At 39.0% G+C, this 17,866-nt stretch overlaps 1 protein-coding gene across 2 annotated transcripts in view; it reads right to left on the reverse strand.

Moving 5' to 3' along the window:
* LOC149157141 (myelin-associated oligodendrocyte basic protein) overlaps positions 1–17,866 on the reverse strand; it is a 234,137-nt gene that overhangs the window by 121,624 nt on the left and 94,647 nt on the right. For both annotated transcript variants that reach the window (XM_089439125.1, XM_089439124.1), the window contains exon 2: positions 16,182–16,284. In XM_089439125.1, coding sequence (XP_089295251.1) covers positions 16,182–16,284 — 103 coding nt within the window. The remainder of the gene's footprint in view (positions 1–16,181; positions 16,285–17,866) is intronic.

The raw sequence follows: 17,866 nt of genomic DNA on the forward strand, positions 1-17,866 counted from the left end.
AGGCTGTCACTCCCCCCACCCAGGTTTGAGTCCTGCAGAGGCAGGTGATTGATGTAATAAAATCAGGAAAAAAATGTAAAGGTCCCGCACTCGCTTACAAAAAAAAAAAATATTTTTCTTTATTCTTTTGACAAGTACATTACAAGATGATTCAAATACATTAAATGAAGATTGAACCTAGTTACATTTTCCAACACTCCCTCTTAACTAAGGATGTATTCATCATATACAAGTACAAGGAGGATCTCAACTATATGAACCATGAAGAACTTTTAGGCACCACAATGCCATGGACTAGATTCCTGACCAGGGAAATCTATCCATTGGTCTCTCAACAATTTAGGCACCACAATGCCACAAACTAGATTCCTGACCAGGGCAATCTATCCATTAGTCTCTCAACAATTTAGGCACTGCAATGCCCCGGACTAGATTCTTGACCAAGGCAATCTATCCATTGGTCTCTCAACATTTTAGGCACCGCAATGCCAAGGACTAGATTCCTGACCAGGGCAGTCTATCCATGTGGGAATAAGGTGGACTCAAGCTTTCAGCCCCTCTAAGTACCATCAAGCTTACTTGCTAACCACCAACCGAAAGCTCCAGGTGTGTATCCAAAAACAGAGCTCAATAACCAACACCACCTTTCCGACTTCGGGGACCTAGACATCAACACAAAGTGTCAGCCAGATGTCCTCCTAGACAATGCTTCACTAACAAAGCCTCAACACCCCTTGAACCAGCAGATCAAGGACCTAAAATCTCTCTGGTCAAACTGATCAGTAACCAAAATGCTATCAAAAACCTATGAGATATTTACCTATACAAACACAACCCTAATCAATAATATACTTTCATATGTACATAATCAAATACAAACCTTTGGGGTCTTGATGTTGCTTCTCAGCTTCTCATAGTAGGACTATCAACCGAATCTCTGATAGAAGATTCCTCAATCATACATTTTTCTTTCCTACTTCTCATGCAGCAACATATCCTCTGAAATTCATTCTTCAATCAAAACCAAGCTATGCCCTCCCTCTCAACCAGGGAGCATCTTTTATCCAGACTCCCTCTTAATCTTAGGGAGATCTCTTCTATTCAGGGTTCCTTAGGGAGACCAACTTCTTCTTTTTGTCATCGGAGAATCTTTCATGGCTTCCAACCATTTCATCAAAGTTATTATCATCCTCATCATGCTTATCACATCAACGAGCATCTTCACCATATTGAAGATTGTGTCCCTGCACAACTTAGATAGAAAGTAAAACCAAATCTATAAAAGCATGAAGTTAGCCATATCAAAATCAAAAAAGCATTTCAACCTTATATATCAAAACAAACAAGAGACATATACTCTTCAACGTCTTGCTAGGGACTTTGTCATAAACCCTAGACTACTACATAACAACTTTCATTCCATCTCTGGTTTCAATGTTTCTTTCAAAGGTGTAGCATACCCTACTACAACATATAGCAAACCCTAGAAACAATTCAAACAAGTATAGATCTACAAGGCATCTAACAACTTTGAAAATTCATATGTTAGACTTTCCACTAGGAATTCATACAAATCCTAGATTTTATACAAAAGAATCAATCAAAACCAATCACAGCTTAGTCATTAACATGACCAGCTTCCACTAGGGTTAGTTGCAATCCCTAGATTTTCAATCAAACATCAATCCCAACTAAAACTCAGATTTTAGCAATCTTACACAAATATCAAATTATCATATTGTCATCATTAATCAGAGATTTTCACTTCTACTAAGGTTTAACTCCAAAACCCTAGAATTTCACAAATATTATCATCCTAGAAAGACAAACTTTGACTAGGGCTTGTTTCCAAACCCTAGGATTCATGACCACTAACAAATAGGTCAACTCATACATCTAGGACTTCATCATCATGCATAGGCATTTCATATCATGTGTTAGTCAAACCCAACTTTACAAAGATCAATAAGAGTTAGAGATACAACAAACTCGATTAGACTAGGATTTGATCAGACAAACACACACATACCAAGGAAATCATTTCTAGGACATTATAAAGGTTTTTTTTACACATTCCACCAAACCCTAATGAGTTAGGGTTTCAATATAGAAACATAGCAAACCCATCATTACCAACATTTCAAAGGTTCGGGATTTTAGACTTTATCATTCAATCCTAACAAGTTAGGTCTTCCTGATCATACCAAAATCCCAAACATGACATTATCAATAAAAACTTCAAATAGCATTTCTCAATAACCCTAAGTAGTTTAGGGTTTCAGTCATTCACATTAGCATACCCTTAGGTTAGGGTTTTCCAAAACCTGTCTAGGGTTCTACAAAATCAGTTAAGAATATGAGTGGGGTGGGTAGATTTATCAAGTGATGAATCACCCAAAACAAGAATCACTATGATTCAATATAGCTTGACACAACAATGTTAGTAATAGATTGTCAAATGAATAAACAAAAGAAATCAATGTTTTAAAGCATACCTTTGTTCTTTGACAAACCTTGTCTTGAGAGGTCCTCTTTCATACTCCTTGAGAATATAGCAGATGTTTTCCTAATCAAGACAATAAAGGGAGAATGGTGATTAGTATTTCATATAATCAAAACTAAATGAGTACATGAAACCAAAAACTAAAAGGAGATGAGATACTTATCTTTGTGAGTTGTTGGAGGCTCCCTCCAAAGCTTGAGGGATACCTATAAACTTATAAAACAAAAGAAAATGGCTTTTCCAAAAACATGTTAAAACCTATAAATTCTAAACATTAGAAATACAAAATAGAATATCTAAGACTAAAAGAAAAGGACTTTATATTGTATGTCCCTTATATCAGATTCTTCCGGTTTTGCTTTCTTTGAGTCTCCTTCCTTGGCAATGTTAGCATGATCTCTATCTCTCTTCTTATTCTTTGGATTGTCGGGACAGTCATGTAGGAATTTACAGGGTAAGTTCCTCAGAAAGAATACCAAAAGGACACCGCTCACAACCAGATCTCAAATCAATACACCAGTATTTTTGACGTGGTTAAAACCCTCAGAGTGCAAGGAGGGAAACAGTCCACGGCCTGTCCCAACGTGGGTACAGACAATTTATTAATCAAAGAATGAAAATTTACATAAGCTTCTCTCATGCACGGATTACCCGAACAATGACCCTCCATGCGCTTTAAATAGAACTCATGGACCAATCGGGTGTCACGCCACAGATCAAGTGTCGGTAATACCGAGGTGAGAGTGAACCGTCGGATCACTACATATCGTGACCGTCGGTTTGTAAGTTACAAAATGTACAACGGTAAAGAAACACACTTTACCTAACTCTAACCTAACTCTATGCTAGACCAAGTTGAACTTAACTATATCCTATGTGTCGGAATATCCTAACATCCCCCCTTAAGAACAACTTGGGATAGGATTGAAGGATTTACAAATATGACACAATAGGAGAAGGAAGGAGGCACTAGAGCCTATCCCCCCTTAGTGACAACTTCCTGAACTCCAAGCATATATCGAAGTTTAGTGAACTTCGCCTCTGTGAGAGCCTTTGTGAAGATGTCTGCAACCTGATCATCGTTGGACAATATTGCACTTCAAGAACATGGTCATGAATGAGCTTTCTGATGAAGTGCATGTGTAGTTCAATGTGTTTGCTGCGCTGATGCTGGACTGGATCTTTGCATAGCTGAATGGCACTTTGATTATCACACCAAAGTGTGGTTGGATGTTGCTGCTCAAAGCCAAATTCGGATAGGATCTGACGAAGCCACAAGGCTTCCTTACTAGCTTCCACGGCACCACGATACTCTGCTTCTGCTGACGAAAGAGAAATGGCAGCCTGTTTCTTACAAGCCCATGTAATAGGTCCTGAACCAAGAGTGAAGACATAACCGGCAGTAGACTTCCGATCATCAAGGTCACCAGCCCAATCAGAATCAGTGAAACCAACTAACAGAGAAGCTGCTTTGGCACTGTAATGAATCCCAAACTGTACTGTACCTCGAACATAACGAAGTATTCTTTTAGCTGCTTTCCAATGACTTTCACGGGGGTTTTGCATAAAACGAGCAACAAGGCCAACAGCAAAGGAAAGATCAGGACGAGTATGGGTTAAATACAAGAGTTTTCCGACAAGTTGACGGTATAAGGTAGCATCAACTTCAGGAGAAGTACAAGAGACTGAAAGTTTGACTCCAGACTGAAAGGGAGAAGGGGCTGGCTTACAGTCTTCCATGTGAAAATGACGAAGAATATCACAAGCATACTTGGACTGGGAAAGGAAAATACCTTCTTGGGATTGCAAGACTTGAAGACCGAGAAAATAGTGTAAGTGTCCTAAGTCTGTCATTTCAAATTTCTTTTTAAGGCTGGACTTCACATGGTTTATAAGGTTGGGATCACTACCAGTAAGAATAAGATCATCAACATAAAGAACAAGGATGATAAGAGAGTTGCCCACTTTCTTGGTGTAGACAGTATTGTCAGAATGACACCTAGAAAAGCCAGATTCTAAAAGAAAGCTATCCATTTTGGCATACCAAGCCCGAGGAGCTTGTTTGAGGCCATAAAGGGATTTCTTAAGTCGACAAACGAGGCTGGAGTCTGTTTGTATGAAGCCAATGGGTTGTTCCATATAGATTTCTTCCTGCAAGTCCCCATGCAAGAAGGCAGATTTAACATCCATTTGATGGACTTCCCATTTTAAAGAGGCAGCAAGGGAAAGAACAAGGCGGATAGAGTTCATTTTGGCAACTGGAGAGAAGGTTTCAGTGTAGTCAATGCCTTCAACCTGTGAAAAGCCCTTAGCAACTAGACGAGCCTTATGTTTATCAACTTTCCCATCTGGTCCATACTTGGTTCTGTAAACCCATTTGCATCTAACAAGTTTGCGTCCCTTTGGTAGAGGAACAAGATCCCATGTATCATTTGTCATCAATGAATGATATTCTTCATTCATAGCTGCTTCCCAATGTGGATGGCCTGAAGCTTCTGCAAAAGTGTCAGGATCATGATTTACTGGAGCTTGAGCCAGTAAAGAAGAGGCTCTTTCAAACTGAGAACGTGTACGTCGCTGATCTGTAGGATCACCGGCAAGATCACCTGCTGCATCCCGAGTAGCACGGACCCATCTTGGAAGTTGAGGATCCTGAGAAGGTGGGGGAGGATTATCATCCTCGCTTTCATCATCAGAAGAAGAAATGTTTTCAAAGATAGAAGAGATAGGAAGAGGTGGCACATCCGCCGAACTAGGCTCGCAGGCCGATTTATTTTCATCAAATTTTACATCTCTTCTAATGATAACATTTTTGGACTTAAATGGAATAAGTCTATAACCTTTTACATCTTCAGAATATCCAACAAAAGTACATTTCTCACTCTTAGGTTCTAAAGCTTTATGCTTTTCATCTGGAATATGGGCCCATGCTTCACTTCCAAACACACGAAAGTGACTTACATCTGGTTTAATGGAACTCCAAGCTTCTTCTGGAGTGATATTCTCTAGAACCTTAGTAGGAGTGCGATTGATTATATAATTTGCACAATTAATTGCTTCGGCCCAAAAACTAAGACTGAGTCCTTTAGATTGCAGCATACAATTAGCCATTTCCTTTAAGGTGCGATTTTTCCTTTCAGCTACACCATTTTGTTGTGGAGTGTATGGAACAGTATGTTGCATTTGAATTCCATTTTCGGTGCAAAAGTTGATGAATGCGTTTTTAACATATTCTCCACCATTATCAGTTCTTAGCTTAAGAATTTGATGTCCAGATTGTTTTTCAACAAATGCTTTGAAGGCCAAAAAAGTGCTAAATACTTCGCTCTTGAGTTTTAAGAAGTATACCCAAGTGCGTCTAGAGAAATCATCAATGAAAGTTAAGAAGTACTTGCAGCCAGAGAATGAAGCAACAGGAAGAGGACCACATAAATCACTGTGCACAAGCTGTAAAGGGGCTGAGGCGTGCCAAGAGGCACGTTTGTCAAAACTGTCCCGATGATGTTTTCCGAGTACACATCCGGAACAAACACCATCTTTGCAAGATACCATAGGAAGACCTGTCACCATATTTTCTTTACATAGATGCTGAAGGGAGCGATAGTTTAAGTGACCAAACCGCTCATGCCAAAGTTTGCTCACTTCATCATTATGAGCAACAAACACTGAGGGAAGATGGGATGACCCAAAGTTGTGAAACTTATACAACCTTTTGGAATCATCAGCAAGACCAGTAGCTAGAATCTGTTTAGGATCTTTTAGATCCTTGATTACAACATCATGAGGTGAAAATTCAACAATTTTACCTTCACCTGAATGAGTTATCTGATAGACAGATAGAAGGTTGCAGGATAAGTTTGGAACACATAATACATCATTGAACTGACCATTGTCTAGATGAACAGTTCCAGTCCCTACAACATTAAGAGATCTATCATCACCAACATATATATTTTTGGTGTTACAATCATTTAAAGAAGAAAACATGGCTTGGTTTTTGGCCATGTGACAAGAGGCTCCAGAATCAATGAGCCACTCATGAGAATGAGAAGAAGAAGAAGATACATTTAATGCATAACCAGACTGAGATGATTGACGATGACATGCAGAAAGTGCCGTTCCGGAAGTTGAAGTTGAAGTAGGCTCCAAATGGATGTTATGTTTCTTCATTGCGGCTTCCAAGGCTTCCATCTTCTTAAAGCATTTAGATTCTAAGTGGCCATCTCGATTACAAAAGTTACAATGTCTGTCAGTCCTCTTCCATTTGTTTTTATTGGTCTTGTCATTTTGCTGAAATGATCTTTCATCTTGAGGCTGAGTTGGTTTAGGACCATTCCTTTGAGGATAAGACTTCTTAGGATTCTTTGAATTTGGTTGCTGCTGGGCGGCTAACGCTTTCGAGGAAGAGTTTCCAAGATTAAGAAGACCAAGGTGTAAGAGTTTTTCTTGTTCTCTTATTAAGGAATCACAAAAGGAGTCAAAGGAAGGGGGTTTGTAGTCTTTGCCTTGACAAATGAAAGCTTCCCTTGTAGAATGGAAAGTGGAAACAAATACAGAGTAGGCTGGTCCCAACTTAGTAAGGATGGAATAAATAAGGTTACCATCTTCTTTCTTAACTTTAACACCTTCCAAGAGATATCTAAGGGTCTTGAATTTGGACAAGAAATCTTCAATGCAAGAAAAATTATTAGGATCCAAAGTAAGCAACTCATTCTCAAGTTGATGGGCTCTAATTTCATTTTTAATCCCAAAAACTTTAGCAAGTTTTTCTAATGCTTCATGAGGAGTTTCAATTTCTGCAATGTGGAATCTAAGATCAGGAGAAACAGACATTCCTATCAAACCACGTGCTTGATCTTGTCTATTTTCCCATTTTTCGGCCTTGTCTTCATCTTTGGGTTTCTTCTCTTGGTCTGTGGCTATTATGAAGAGACCTTTACTTCTAAGTAAATCTCCCATGTAGGCTACCCATTGGAAGTAGTTAGTGCTGTCAAGAATGACTTGGCATGGACTTTCCATTTTTTGAAAAAAAATCCTGAAGCTGAAGATGCTGAAAGTAAGTGGTCCAATGGATAGATCTCGAAAAAATAGGCGGTTTTAAAAAAAACGGCTCTGAAAAAGGCTTCCGGATGAAGAAGATATGGCTTTTTGAAAAAAAATTGTTGACGTTGCCGGCAAAGTGCGCGAATGTGCGGGAATGAAAAAATCCGCCCCCACAAAATGGAGACTTGAACCCAAGACCTCTACTCTCTTAAAAAGTCTTTGAACCAATTGATCTATACAAAATATTTGAGAGAGAGAGAGAGAGAGGGGGGGGGGGGCCTCGATTTGCGTGCTTGCCTTGGGAAGGCTCTTTTCCCCTACAAAACACAAAACACAAAACCCAACACGAATATGCAAAGAAAAACGAACCTTACAGCTCAAAGTTAGCTTTAGCCAAAAAACTAGAATTTTTAAAAAAAAATCTCAAAGTTAGCTTTTAACCGAAAAACTAAATATTTTTCTCAATGTTTCTGATTTTCCAAGATCACACTAAGGTGCAGGGAAAAGAGCATACGCATGAGAAAAATCCTTTCTTTCTGTTTCTGATTTGCCCAGATCGCACAGAGTCGCAGGGCAAAGAGCATACGCAGAAATGAAAGGTATAGATCCGGGAAAAAAAAAAGGCTAAATAAACCGAAACCGAAATAAGCAGAGAGAAAATGACAGTAAACTGCAAAAAAAAACACTGTATACCTCCCGATCTGAAAAATGACGCAGCTAGGGCTACCGGAAACCTTTTCGCATGAAACGAAAGGGGTTCCTCACTGAAACAGATGCTCCGAACGCAACAGAGCAGTCCTCTCGGCCCGAAAGCAGTCAGAAACAGCAGATCTAGGAAACGACAGCCGCATGCAGTTCTACCGGCTTCAGATTTGGATCACCAACGGACGCGGCCCTCAAATAGCTCCGATACCATGTAGGAATTTACAGGGTAAGTTCCTCAGAAAGAATACCAAAAGGACACCGCTCACAACCAGATCTCAAATCAATACACCAGTATTTTTGACGTGGTTAAAACCCTCAGAGTGCAAGGAGGGAAACAGTCCACGGCCTGTCCCAACGTGGGTACAGACAATTTATTAATCAAAGAATGAAAATTTACATAAGCTTCTCTCATGCACGGATTACCCGAACAATGACCCTCCATGCGCTTTAAATAGAACTCATGGACCAATCGGGTGTCAAGCCACGGATCAAGTGTCGGTAATACCGAGGTGAGAGTGAACCGTCGGATCACTACATATCGTGACCGTCGGTTTGTAAGTTACAAAATGTACAACGGTAAAGAAACACACTTTACCTAACTCTAACCTAACTCTATGCTAGACCAAGTTGAACTTAACTATATCCTATGTGTCGGAATATCCTAACAAGTCACTCTTGTAGTGACCCTTCTTATGGTATTTATAGCATTCTACCTTGGACATCTCAACTTTCTTCCTTGTTCCTTTCGATTTCCTTCCTTTGTGTTGAGCAATGTAGCCATTTGATACTCCTTCAGGATTGGTGACTAATGAAATCCTTAATTCTTCTTGACTGCAAGCAGTCCATAGTTCTTCAAAATTGGGAGCTTCCTTCCAACTATTAAGACCTACAGCAAATCCACCCCAAAAGGGTGGCAATCCTAATAAAGCGATGATCACGAGTTCTTTGTCTGGAACAATTTCATCAATCGTCAAAAGATCATCTCTAATTCTTGCTATCTTCAGAAAGAAGGAGGCCACTGTATCTTCTTTAGTCATCTTTGTGGTCCTTAGTTCATTCTTTAGGCTTCCCACTTGACCAATGTTCTAAATAGTGAATAACTTCGACAGGGCTTCATACATTTCCTGAGCATGATTGATGTTGGCTATAAATGGGACAAGATTGTCCTTTATTCCTTCTACCATTAGAGTCATGGCCACCAATTCTAATTCTCTGAATTTTACTTTGTCAGCATCACTAGAGTCATTTGTAGGCTTCTTTACTTTTCCTTTGACCAAGTCTAGTACCTTGTTCTTTTCAAGGATGAGGTCAATCCTCTTCTTCCACGACCTGTAGTTTGAGGCTCCTTCAAGTTTGTTCTCTCCCTTGATTTTGTTAGACATCTTCCTTGAATATAGTGGACTTCTTCCCTGAAATAACCCTTTTGAATGGTTCCTTGATTAGGTGCTTGAGACTGCCTTTTTCTTCTTTCTTCACCAAAGCTCTGATACCATGTTAGAAAATCATAAAGGCAGAAAGATTTCCTTATACTTGATAATTACTTGTGATGTTCTTGATTTTTTATTATGATTCTTTATATCTTCTTTCTTTTAGTTCATCAAGCAATTACCAAAGCAATAGCACATAAAACAATGGACACCAGATGTAGGCACTATGCCAGGGAAAAACCCCCCTCAAGGGGAAAACCCAATCAAAATTCTCTTCCTTTCAATAGTATTCTTTGAGACTCTTCACCCTAGACAAAGACTAGACCTTCCCTCCACACCAAGTCAGCCTCCCAGATCTTCGACCTCTCTTCCAACAACTTCTACTATGTAGCAGCTTTCGGCATCAGGCAGCTTCTGTCATCAGGTAGCTTTCAGCATCAACGAGACTTGGAAGACTTCGATCTCCCAATCTAGGACATGAAACAGAGAGAGACAGGCACCAAAATTTTGTTTTTCCTCTTCTCCTTAGACTCCACCAAACTCACACTTCCTTTGGCTTCTCGGCTTCGTACTTCGCACTTCCTTTGGCTTCAAGAGATATCAAACTTCTTGTGAGAGTGTATTCCAAATGAATTCGACTTGCTTGTATTTATAGGCTCCGTGTGAGGTCAAATTAGTGTCCTTAGGTTGACTTGATCTCTCCTAGGTCAACTTGATGTGGAGGATATATAAATTACATTTGACTCAATACTTAACCTTTTTACATGATTCAAAAGCCCAAGAAGGGTCTCTTTAAAAGTACAATGACTCTATTGACTCTGAATAAATCCTAGAAGTCTTAAATGGGGACTTTGACCTAAAACATGGTGACCCAAGCATGAAACCCATGCTTTAATAAGTCACAATAATAATAATTATTATTATTATTATTATTATTTTCTTTATTCTTTTGACAAGTACATTACAAAATGACTCAAGTACATTACAAAATGACTCAAATACATTAAATGAAGACCGAACCTAGTTACATTTTCCAACAAGGAGTGGGTACCAAACTCTGCCTGAATAATGGGTTGCAGAACTATACATGTACATCTGATGATGCGCTTGAGAAGCAAGGTCTAGACTCTCTCTATCTGGGCCCAATCTATTTGTACCAAGCTAAGCCCCCAAATCTCGAAGCCATAGAGAACCGTGGGTTTAATGATCGTGTCCATGAGGTTGAGACTGAATGAGATATCCTGAAATTGACTTTGGAAGCATTGTCTCTTGATAAGGGCCAAGGAACCATTCCCTTTGCTAAGTTGAGGCTGGAGGGCCTGCACACCAAAACGAGGTCCTATGAACTGTAATCCCAAGTAGATGTATGATGTGGTGACTTCAATCTCTTCACCTTGGAAGTAGAAATGCATGTCTATAAGCATTTTCTTTGAAGTATTGAAGATCATAAACTCGGTTTTACCTAGGTTGACTGTCAACTGTCGAAGATCATAAAAGTTGGCCAGGGCGTCTATCTATCTCTGCAGACCCTCAGCAGTAGATGCCAACAAGATCAAGTCATCTGCAAAAAGGAGCAAGGAGATCAACACCTGATGTAGAAGGCAACCATCCCCCTCCTGAGTGTGCTCATGGAGGAAGGATTCCAGCTCAGCAATGTAAATCCCAAAGAGGGTCGGCAAGAGGAGGCACCCCTGTTTTACCCCAATGTTGCTCTGAATAAAAGTCAAAAAGGCCATGTGCCATCCTGAGGTGACCCAAAAGTGACTCATATAGTCTCATGATAGCTACCAAAAGGGTCTCAGATGCCAATGTCCCTAAGGCTCTGGAATAGTGCCCCCCTAGGTACAATATCAAATGCTTTCTGAAAGTCTACAAAACAACAGTAGACTTTCGAGGAGTGGTGGCGAGCCTCCTCAATAACAGCTTGAAGTGTGAAGATGTGGTCATTCATATGGTAACCCAGGTGGAAGCCTGCCTGTCCTCTAGCTCTAAGATGTCGTCTCTCTAGCTCCTCGGAAAGCCACTAGTGTAATACCATGGCGCAGAGCTTAGAGAAGGTGTGGCCCACCATGATAGTCCTGTAGTTGTTCAGATCACAACTGCTCCCTGATTTGTGGATCAGATGGATAACATGTCTTACCCAAGCGGGAGGGAAGCTGGAACAAGCCAGTTCTAGAAACTCTCACAGCCCATAGACCCAGCAAATTTGGCACTGCAGATTTCTGGGGATCATTTCCACCAGAATTGAAGTGTTATAGTGTGCCCAATCAAGTTGGCAATACAACTGTGAGTTTGCCACACAGCAGAAATGAGATTAGAAAGGAAGTTTCCTACAGTCTAAGATACAGAAAAGCTGATGAAAGTTTGAGCAGACAGCATAGCAGCTAAGGATCTAGACTCTAAACAATAGAATCATCACAATCTAAATGTTTCCAGTCTCTGGTTATTACCATTTGCCAAATGGTCTTTCTGTTCATTGATGAAGTATGCATTACAGGTGCCAATTTTGAATTACGGCGCTCATATACATGGAAACCAAAGACACATCTATTATAAAGAATCCCTATAGCAGATTATCTTTTCCAGCTAACACTTGAAGTATAGTAGGGCTTAAGTAGGCTGTTTTTGTTGTTGAGATCATTATTATGGGAGGTTGCAATATGATATCTCTGCTAGATCAAGCCAAAAACACAGATTATGTCATAATTAGGATTCTTGTGTTCATAGTTCATATCCATCCCTGTTTGGAAGCCAAAAATAGGATACCTCACTTGGGTATCTCCAGACCGTTCTTCATAAGATATTTGCAGCTGAATCTGAGCTGCATTAAGCTTATTATTAAGGCAGTTTCCAAGGCCTGCTGACAGTACTATAAGAAAAAATAAGCAGTTGAATAAGGTCCTGTGTGTTAATCTCATGGGGCTGACCTGTCCAAGCAAATACTAGGGCCAACCCATCCTTTTGTTCTTATTAAAGAAAAAATACTTGTATTAATACCCTTGTGTACTTTCTTTTGATGGGTTGGTGAACCCAGGCTGAGGGAGTTGGTGATGAGGAGGCCTCCATCTCCTAAAATTTCTTGAATGGTGGATCTTGGAAACTGCTGCATTAGTTTATTGTTTTTCCCCTTGGATATGGAGCTGCCAACTAATTCTACTAAGACAAGGTGGGTCTCAAGCCACCTAATACTATTTTAATGGAAAATGCTTGACAAGGTTATATTTTCCATTGAAGCTTGGGTTGGTTGCCTTTGAAAGGAAGACGTCTAGCCTAGGGAGGACTGTTGCACACATGTTCATGCTTGTTGACATGGTCAACCAGTTTGGAGAAGACACTTGGCATAACCAACATTATGTTATTATTGTTGTCTTTTGATTGTGAAGTTGGTTGCATGAGAGCATTATTGTATTTATTATATTCTTTCTTCTTGGAGAAGAAAGTGGATCTCAACAACTATTGCTACTTTTGGTAAGAAGTTGTTGAGAAGGATATTTTATTGTTATTCCTTGGAGAACTAATAGATCTAGGAAAACAAATACTTCTTTATTGTTCGGGAGTTAGAGATGAGAGCATTATTGTTTTTATTTTATTCTTTCTTCTTGGATAAGAAAGTGGATCTCAACAACTGATTACTACTTTTAGTTAAAAGTTGAGAAGGATAATTTATTGTTATCTCTTGGAGAACTAATAGATCTAGGAAAACAAATACTTCTTTATTGTTCAGGAGTTAGAGATGAAACATATATAGGTGTTTACTCTTTCCATTTGATGTATGGTCGAATTTGGAAGAAATTCTTTGGAGCTTAAGTGAATAGCTATTGGATGTATTTCAAGGATGAATGAATGACAAGAATGACTTGTAAATCATTATGTTCTCTCGTATTTCTGGATAACAACTTTGACATACGCTTATGGAGTGTGAATTTGGTAAACCTATTCCTCTTTCTTTTATGTTATCCACAGAATGTTGTTTATTAATGCATTCTTTCTCTGTGCTTGGTTAAATGTATATACATTTCATTCCAGATAATGATAGTCTTCATAAGTATTAGCATTTATCTGCAATAGTAATTTCTGTAGTTAAATTTCTGCAATTTGGAACAGCCTCCCATTGAGCCTTGATTTGACCCCGTTTGCCCAGTGATAAGACACTAATCTTAAGCCCACTCATCCTTTTCATTTAGTAAACTTTATCAACTTGTTTTAGTAGAGCCATCTCTTCATTTTCACCTTGGACTTTACTGCATAAGCTCCAGTAATCTCAGTCTAGGGAAGCCCCCTTTGAGTCGAAAGAGAACCGGCCTAAAGTGTGCAGAGGGTTGGTGGGGTGACATTGGTCTCCCTTTTAGTTGCCCATAGGCTAGTAGTAATATTTTGGATTTTAATCCAAAGGCACTAGTTTGTGAGGTAATAGAGGCAATACCCACAAAGTAATCATTGATTTCTTAGATGAAAGAATCAACACCAGATTTGGCATCCTAGCCAAAATCACTACAAACAATGCCCAGTAATTCAAATCAATTGAGTTAAGAGAATTTTTTCCTTGACTGTGGCATTGTTTTGGCACACTCATCAAATTATTATCAGTGGGGGATGGACTGATTGAGTCTAGAAATCGAACTTTAATGAGAATAATAAAGAAGACCATGGGCAATAATAAAAAGTGTAGGGACAGCGAACTCAAATTTGCCTTATGGGCTTATCAGAATTACCAACAAAGAAGCTACCAGGAGTCCACTTGCGTTGGTCTATGGAACAAATGTCACTTTTCCAATCCACTTGAAGATACTAATGGATAAGTTGTTGCAACATTTCACTTCAGAGCAGCAGGCAGTCCAAGCGAGAATTAATTGATTGATGGAACTAGAGGAAAGCTGGAGGAAGGCCTCTGAAGTTCCATAGTTTTTAAACACGGACTCAAACTTGAAACCAGTTGAGGGTCAACTCAAATCTGGACTCTGACTCGGATTGATTTGGACCAATCTGATTAAAATGACTTGGCTTACTAAAAATATATAAAATATTTAAACTTTACTGAAAAATTTATATTTTAAAGATTCCAACCAATGATTCCAAAAAATTATTGAAACTTTAAAAGAAAGCATTATGAATAGATGAGCAATGACAAACATAAATGACAAGCAATGTTCCATTGTCACTTATATTGTTATCCTCATCATTAGTATCACCCTTTGTCTCTTGTCTGGCCTTTGTCCCTCCTCCTCGATCCTCTAGGGACATCAGTCAACGCCACCCAATTTTGATGAAAGGACCTAATATAAGCCTTATAATATGGTAGAACTGTAGAAAAAGCTTAAGATGCCTAATCAATGATTTTGGTGTGAGTAAAGGGTACATTTTTGCTGAGGCCATGACAAAGGAGTTCAACAATCAATACCACCAAAATTGAGGGACATAAAGGGCTTTATGCTTAAAAGCCAATCCCATACACTCATACATGATAGAATCCAATGACAATGTTGCAATCCTACCATTCCTAAAATCCTAATAACTATTAATTCTACTGAATTTTGAATGGGATATGAAAATTCTACTTTCTCCATATGAAGTCCGAAGAGGTTGGAACCACTCTCAAACATCTTGAAACAATTAAAGGTATGTCAAAAATTTAAGTAAACAGATAACATCACCATTAATTGCCAGTGTTTTCAGTCAAACCCTTTAAAAAAAATTGAATTTTGCATGTTGGTGGGGTTCAATACCTACTCAGCCAAGTTGGTACAAACTTGGCTGAGTAGGGCCAGTTTGGTACCAAACTGGCTATGTCATGCTTTGTCTGGGCCGGTTCGAAATCAAACCAGCCCTCTGAGCTGAGAAATAGGTTGAGTCAATTCAGTCAAGTTGACTCATGACACTTTTCAAAACACATCTTTGAACACTTGGCAAGAAATCAATGCAAGATCAAAGGCATATTCGACAAGAAGGCTTGACGAAGAATTTTCAGACAAGAGGACATAGTTCTCATATGGGATAAAAGAAATGAGCAGTCGAGCAAGCATGGGAAGTTTGACAATTCGTGGTTTGGTATGTACAAGATCGAGTGTTGCTGGTCTGAATATTTCAACTTAACTCACCTATTTATATTATACTATAATATTACTTGTAGCTTTCCCTCCTTTCTGTCATCGTTTTAACACTAGGACAGTTCTAGACACTCCCATAGTCTATTGATCACTAATTGTACTCTCTAGTCTCATTGACCTTTTCTTGATCATTTGTCAGACACTGACAAAGTTATCGTATCTCTTCTTAATAGATATTGCATTTATTTATCAAAATAAAAACTTTATAAGTTGTTCCTAAGATATATTTTAAAAAAATGCATGACCCTTCAAAAAGCAAATAAATGAGATTATCAATTTGATGCTTAGAAATATTGGGAAATCACTAGCAAATTCAATCAAAGAAACTTTAACACAAAAACAAAAATGTTAGAAAAAAAAAACAGAGATAGACAAAAAAGTCTTAAAGGAATGCCATACCTGTGAGCACATAATTTAGCCCTTCTGGAGTGGAGGTGTTTGCAGTCTCAGCAATTCGCTCCAGGTCTTTCTGAATTGAACGTGCCAAACCTAAAAGCCCAACCTGAGAACAACAATGAAAAAGAGGCATACAAGTCCAGATACGTTATAAAGGTTCAGTGAATCTAAAAGAAGAGAAAAAAAACAAGGATGGTAATATCTACAAATGACAAAAAGCAATTAGCAAAACAAGTAAAAACTATGCATGACCAATGCCAGTCTTCTATCTTGGGGCCCATTTCTATGCATGAAACACTAAGTAACCTGACACGTGGATTTGGGATTCGTCGGATATGGGGATTCAAGTGTCGGATTCAGACACATTGATCCCCTGGAACAGGACACGTTCGGATATGTTATATATTATTCTATTAATATATATATATATATATTAAAAATTAGATATTTCTTACACAAATTCTCATTAATGATACAAATTCATTGATTTCAAACATAGATCTTCATCTAGATGTAAGTTTTACTGTTTACAAAGTAAGTTAGTAACATTATAGCATGCATAGTACATACAAAATTCAAATACATGTCACATAAATGATAAATCAATGAATCATAAATTCTAAATTCATAAATGATAAATCATAATACATATTCAATTCATCAATGATCCAATAGGAGAAAGACAAGATAGTAAGATAAAGACACTGACAGCTGTAGTTTTCTCATTAAGTCATCAAAATCAAAATGTGTTACATAGGTAGTGCAATGCCAATGGCAAATAGAAATAGAAAATACAAAACAACTACAAGTATACAAGCCTCAAGGCAGTAGGTAGCCCATGACTCATGAGTCATCAATCCTCATAGTCATCATCAAAATCAGCATCACTGTCCTCATCATCATGGTCACCACTGCTCTCCTCTGCATCCTCCTCCTCCCCAGTATCCAAAGTCATCGCTCCATCTGCTGGTGTGGAGGATGACCCCTCTACAGTATCACCATCACCAAATCTAACAGGCTCTAGCACTGGATCATTGAGATCCAAGTTGGCCAATGCCAACTCAACATTGTTGTCCAGACCCATATCATCAGGAAAGACATCCCACATCTTTGTCTTTCCCTTCAACCACTCTTCCCTCTGCCTGTAAATAAGACGAAGGTTGGTGTGCACATACACCATTGTCTCTGCCTTGGACTGCTCAAGCCTGCTCTTCTTAACACTATACAAATTCCCATATGTGCTCCAATTCCTCTTGCAACAAGAGGATAAAGTCACCTGAGAGAGGAGCCTCATGGCTAACTGTTGTAGAGGAGGGCTTGTTGCCCCATGATTTTCCCACCAATAATAGGGCTTCTTAGCCCCCCTTGTCTCTAATCACATCATATCCTGCAAATCGACCAATGCCAATGGAAAACTCTACAAAGGCATCCTGAAAAACCCACCTGAATGCATCTTTCCTCCCTTGTGAGATTTCACCATCCATGTGAGGAGGGAATCTGCAGGAAGGTCCACCATTCAGCCACTCATGGCTGTAGTATTTTGGATTCAATGAGTGAGCCAAACAATGTAAAGGTGTGCAATTCTTGTCCCATCTACTGACAAGAATATCATGTATAGTACCACAAAAGGCCTCTGGTGATGTCTCATACTCGGGGCACTCACTTTGTAGAATAATGCTCCTCCCAGG

Source organism: Pinus tabuliformis, chromosome 9, assembly GCF_031772625.1.
Source record: "Pinus tabuliformis cultivar Carrire ecotype Pingquan chromosome 9, CPIR1, whole genome shotgun sequence".
Taxonomy (NCBI): Eukaryota; Viridiplantae; Streptophyta; class Pinopsida; order Pinales; family Pinaceae; genus Pinus; species Pinus tabuliformis.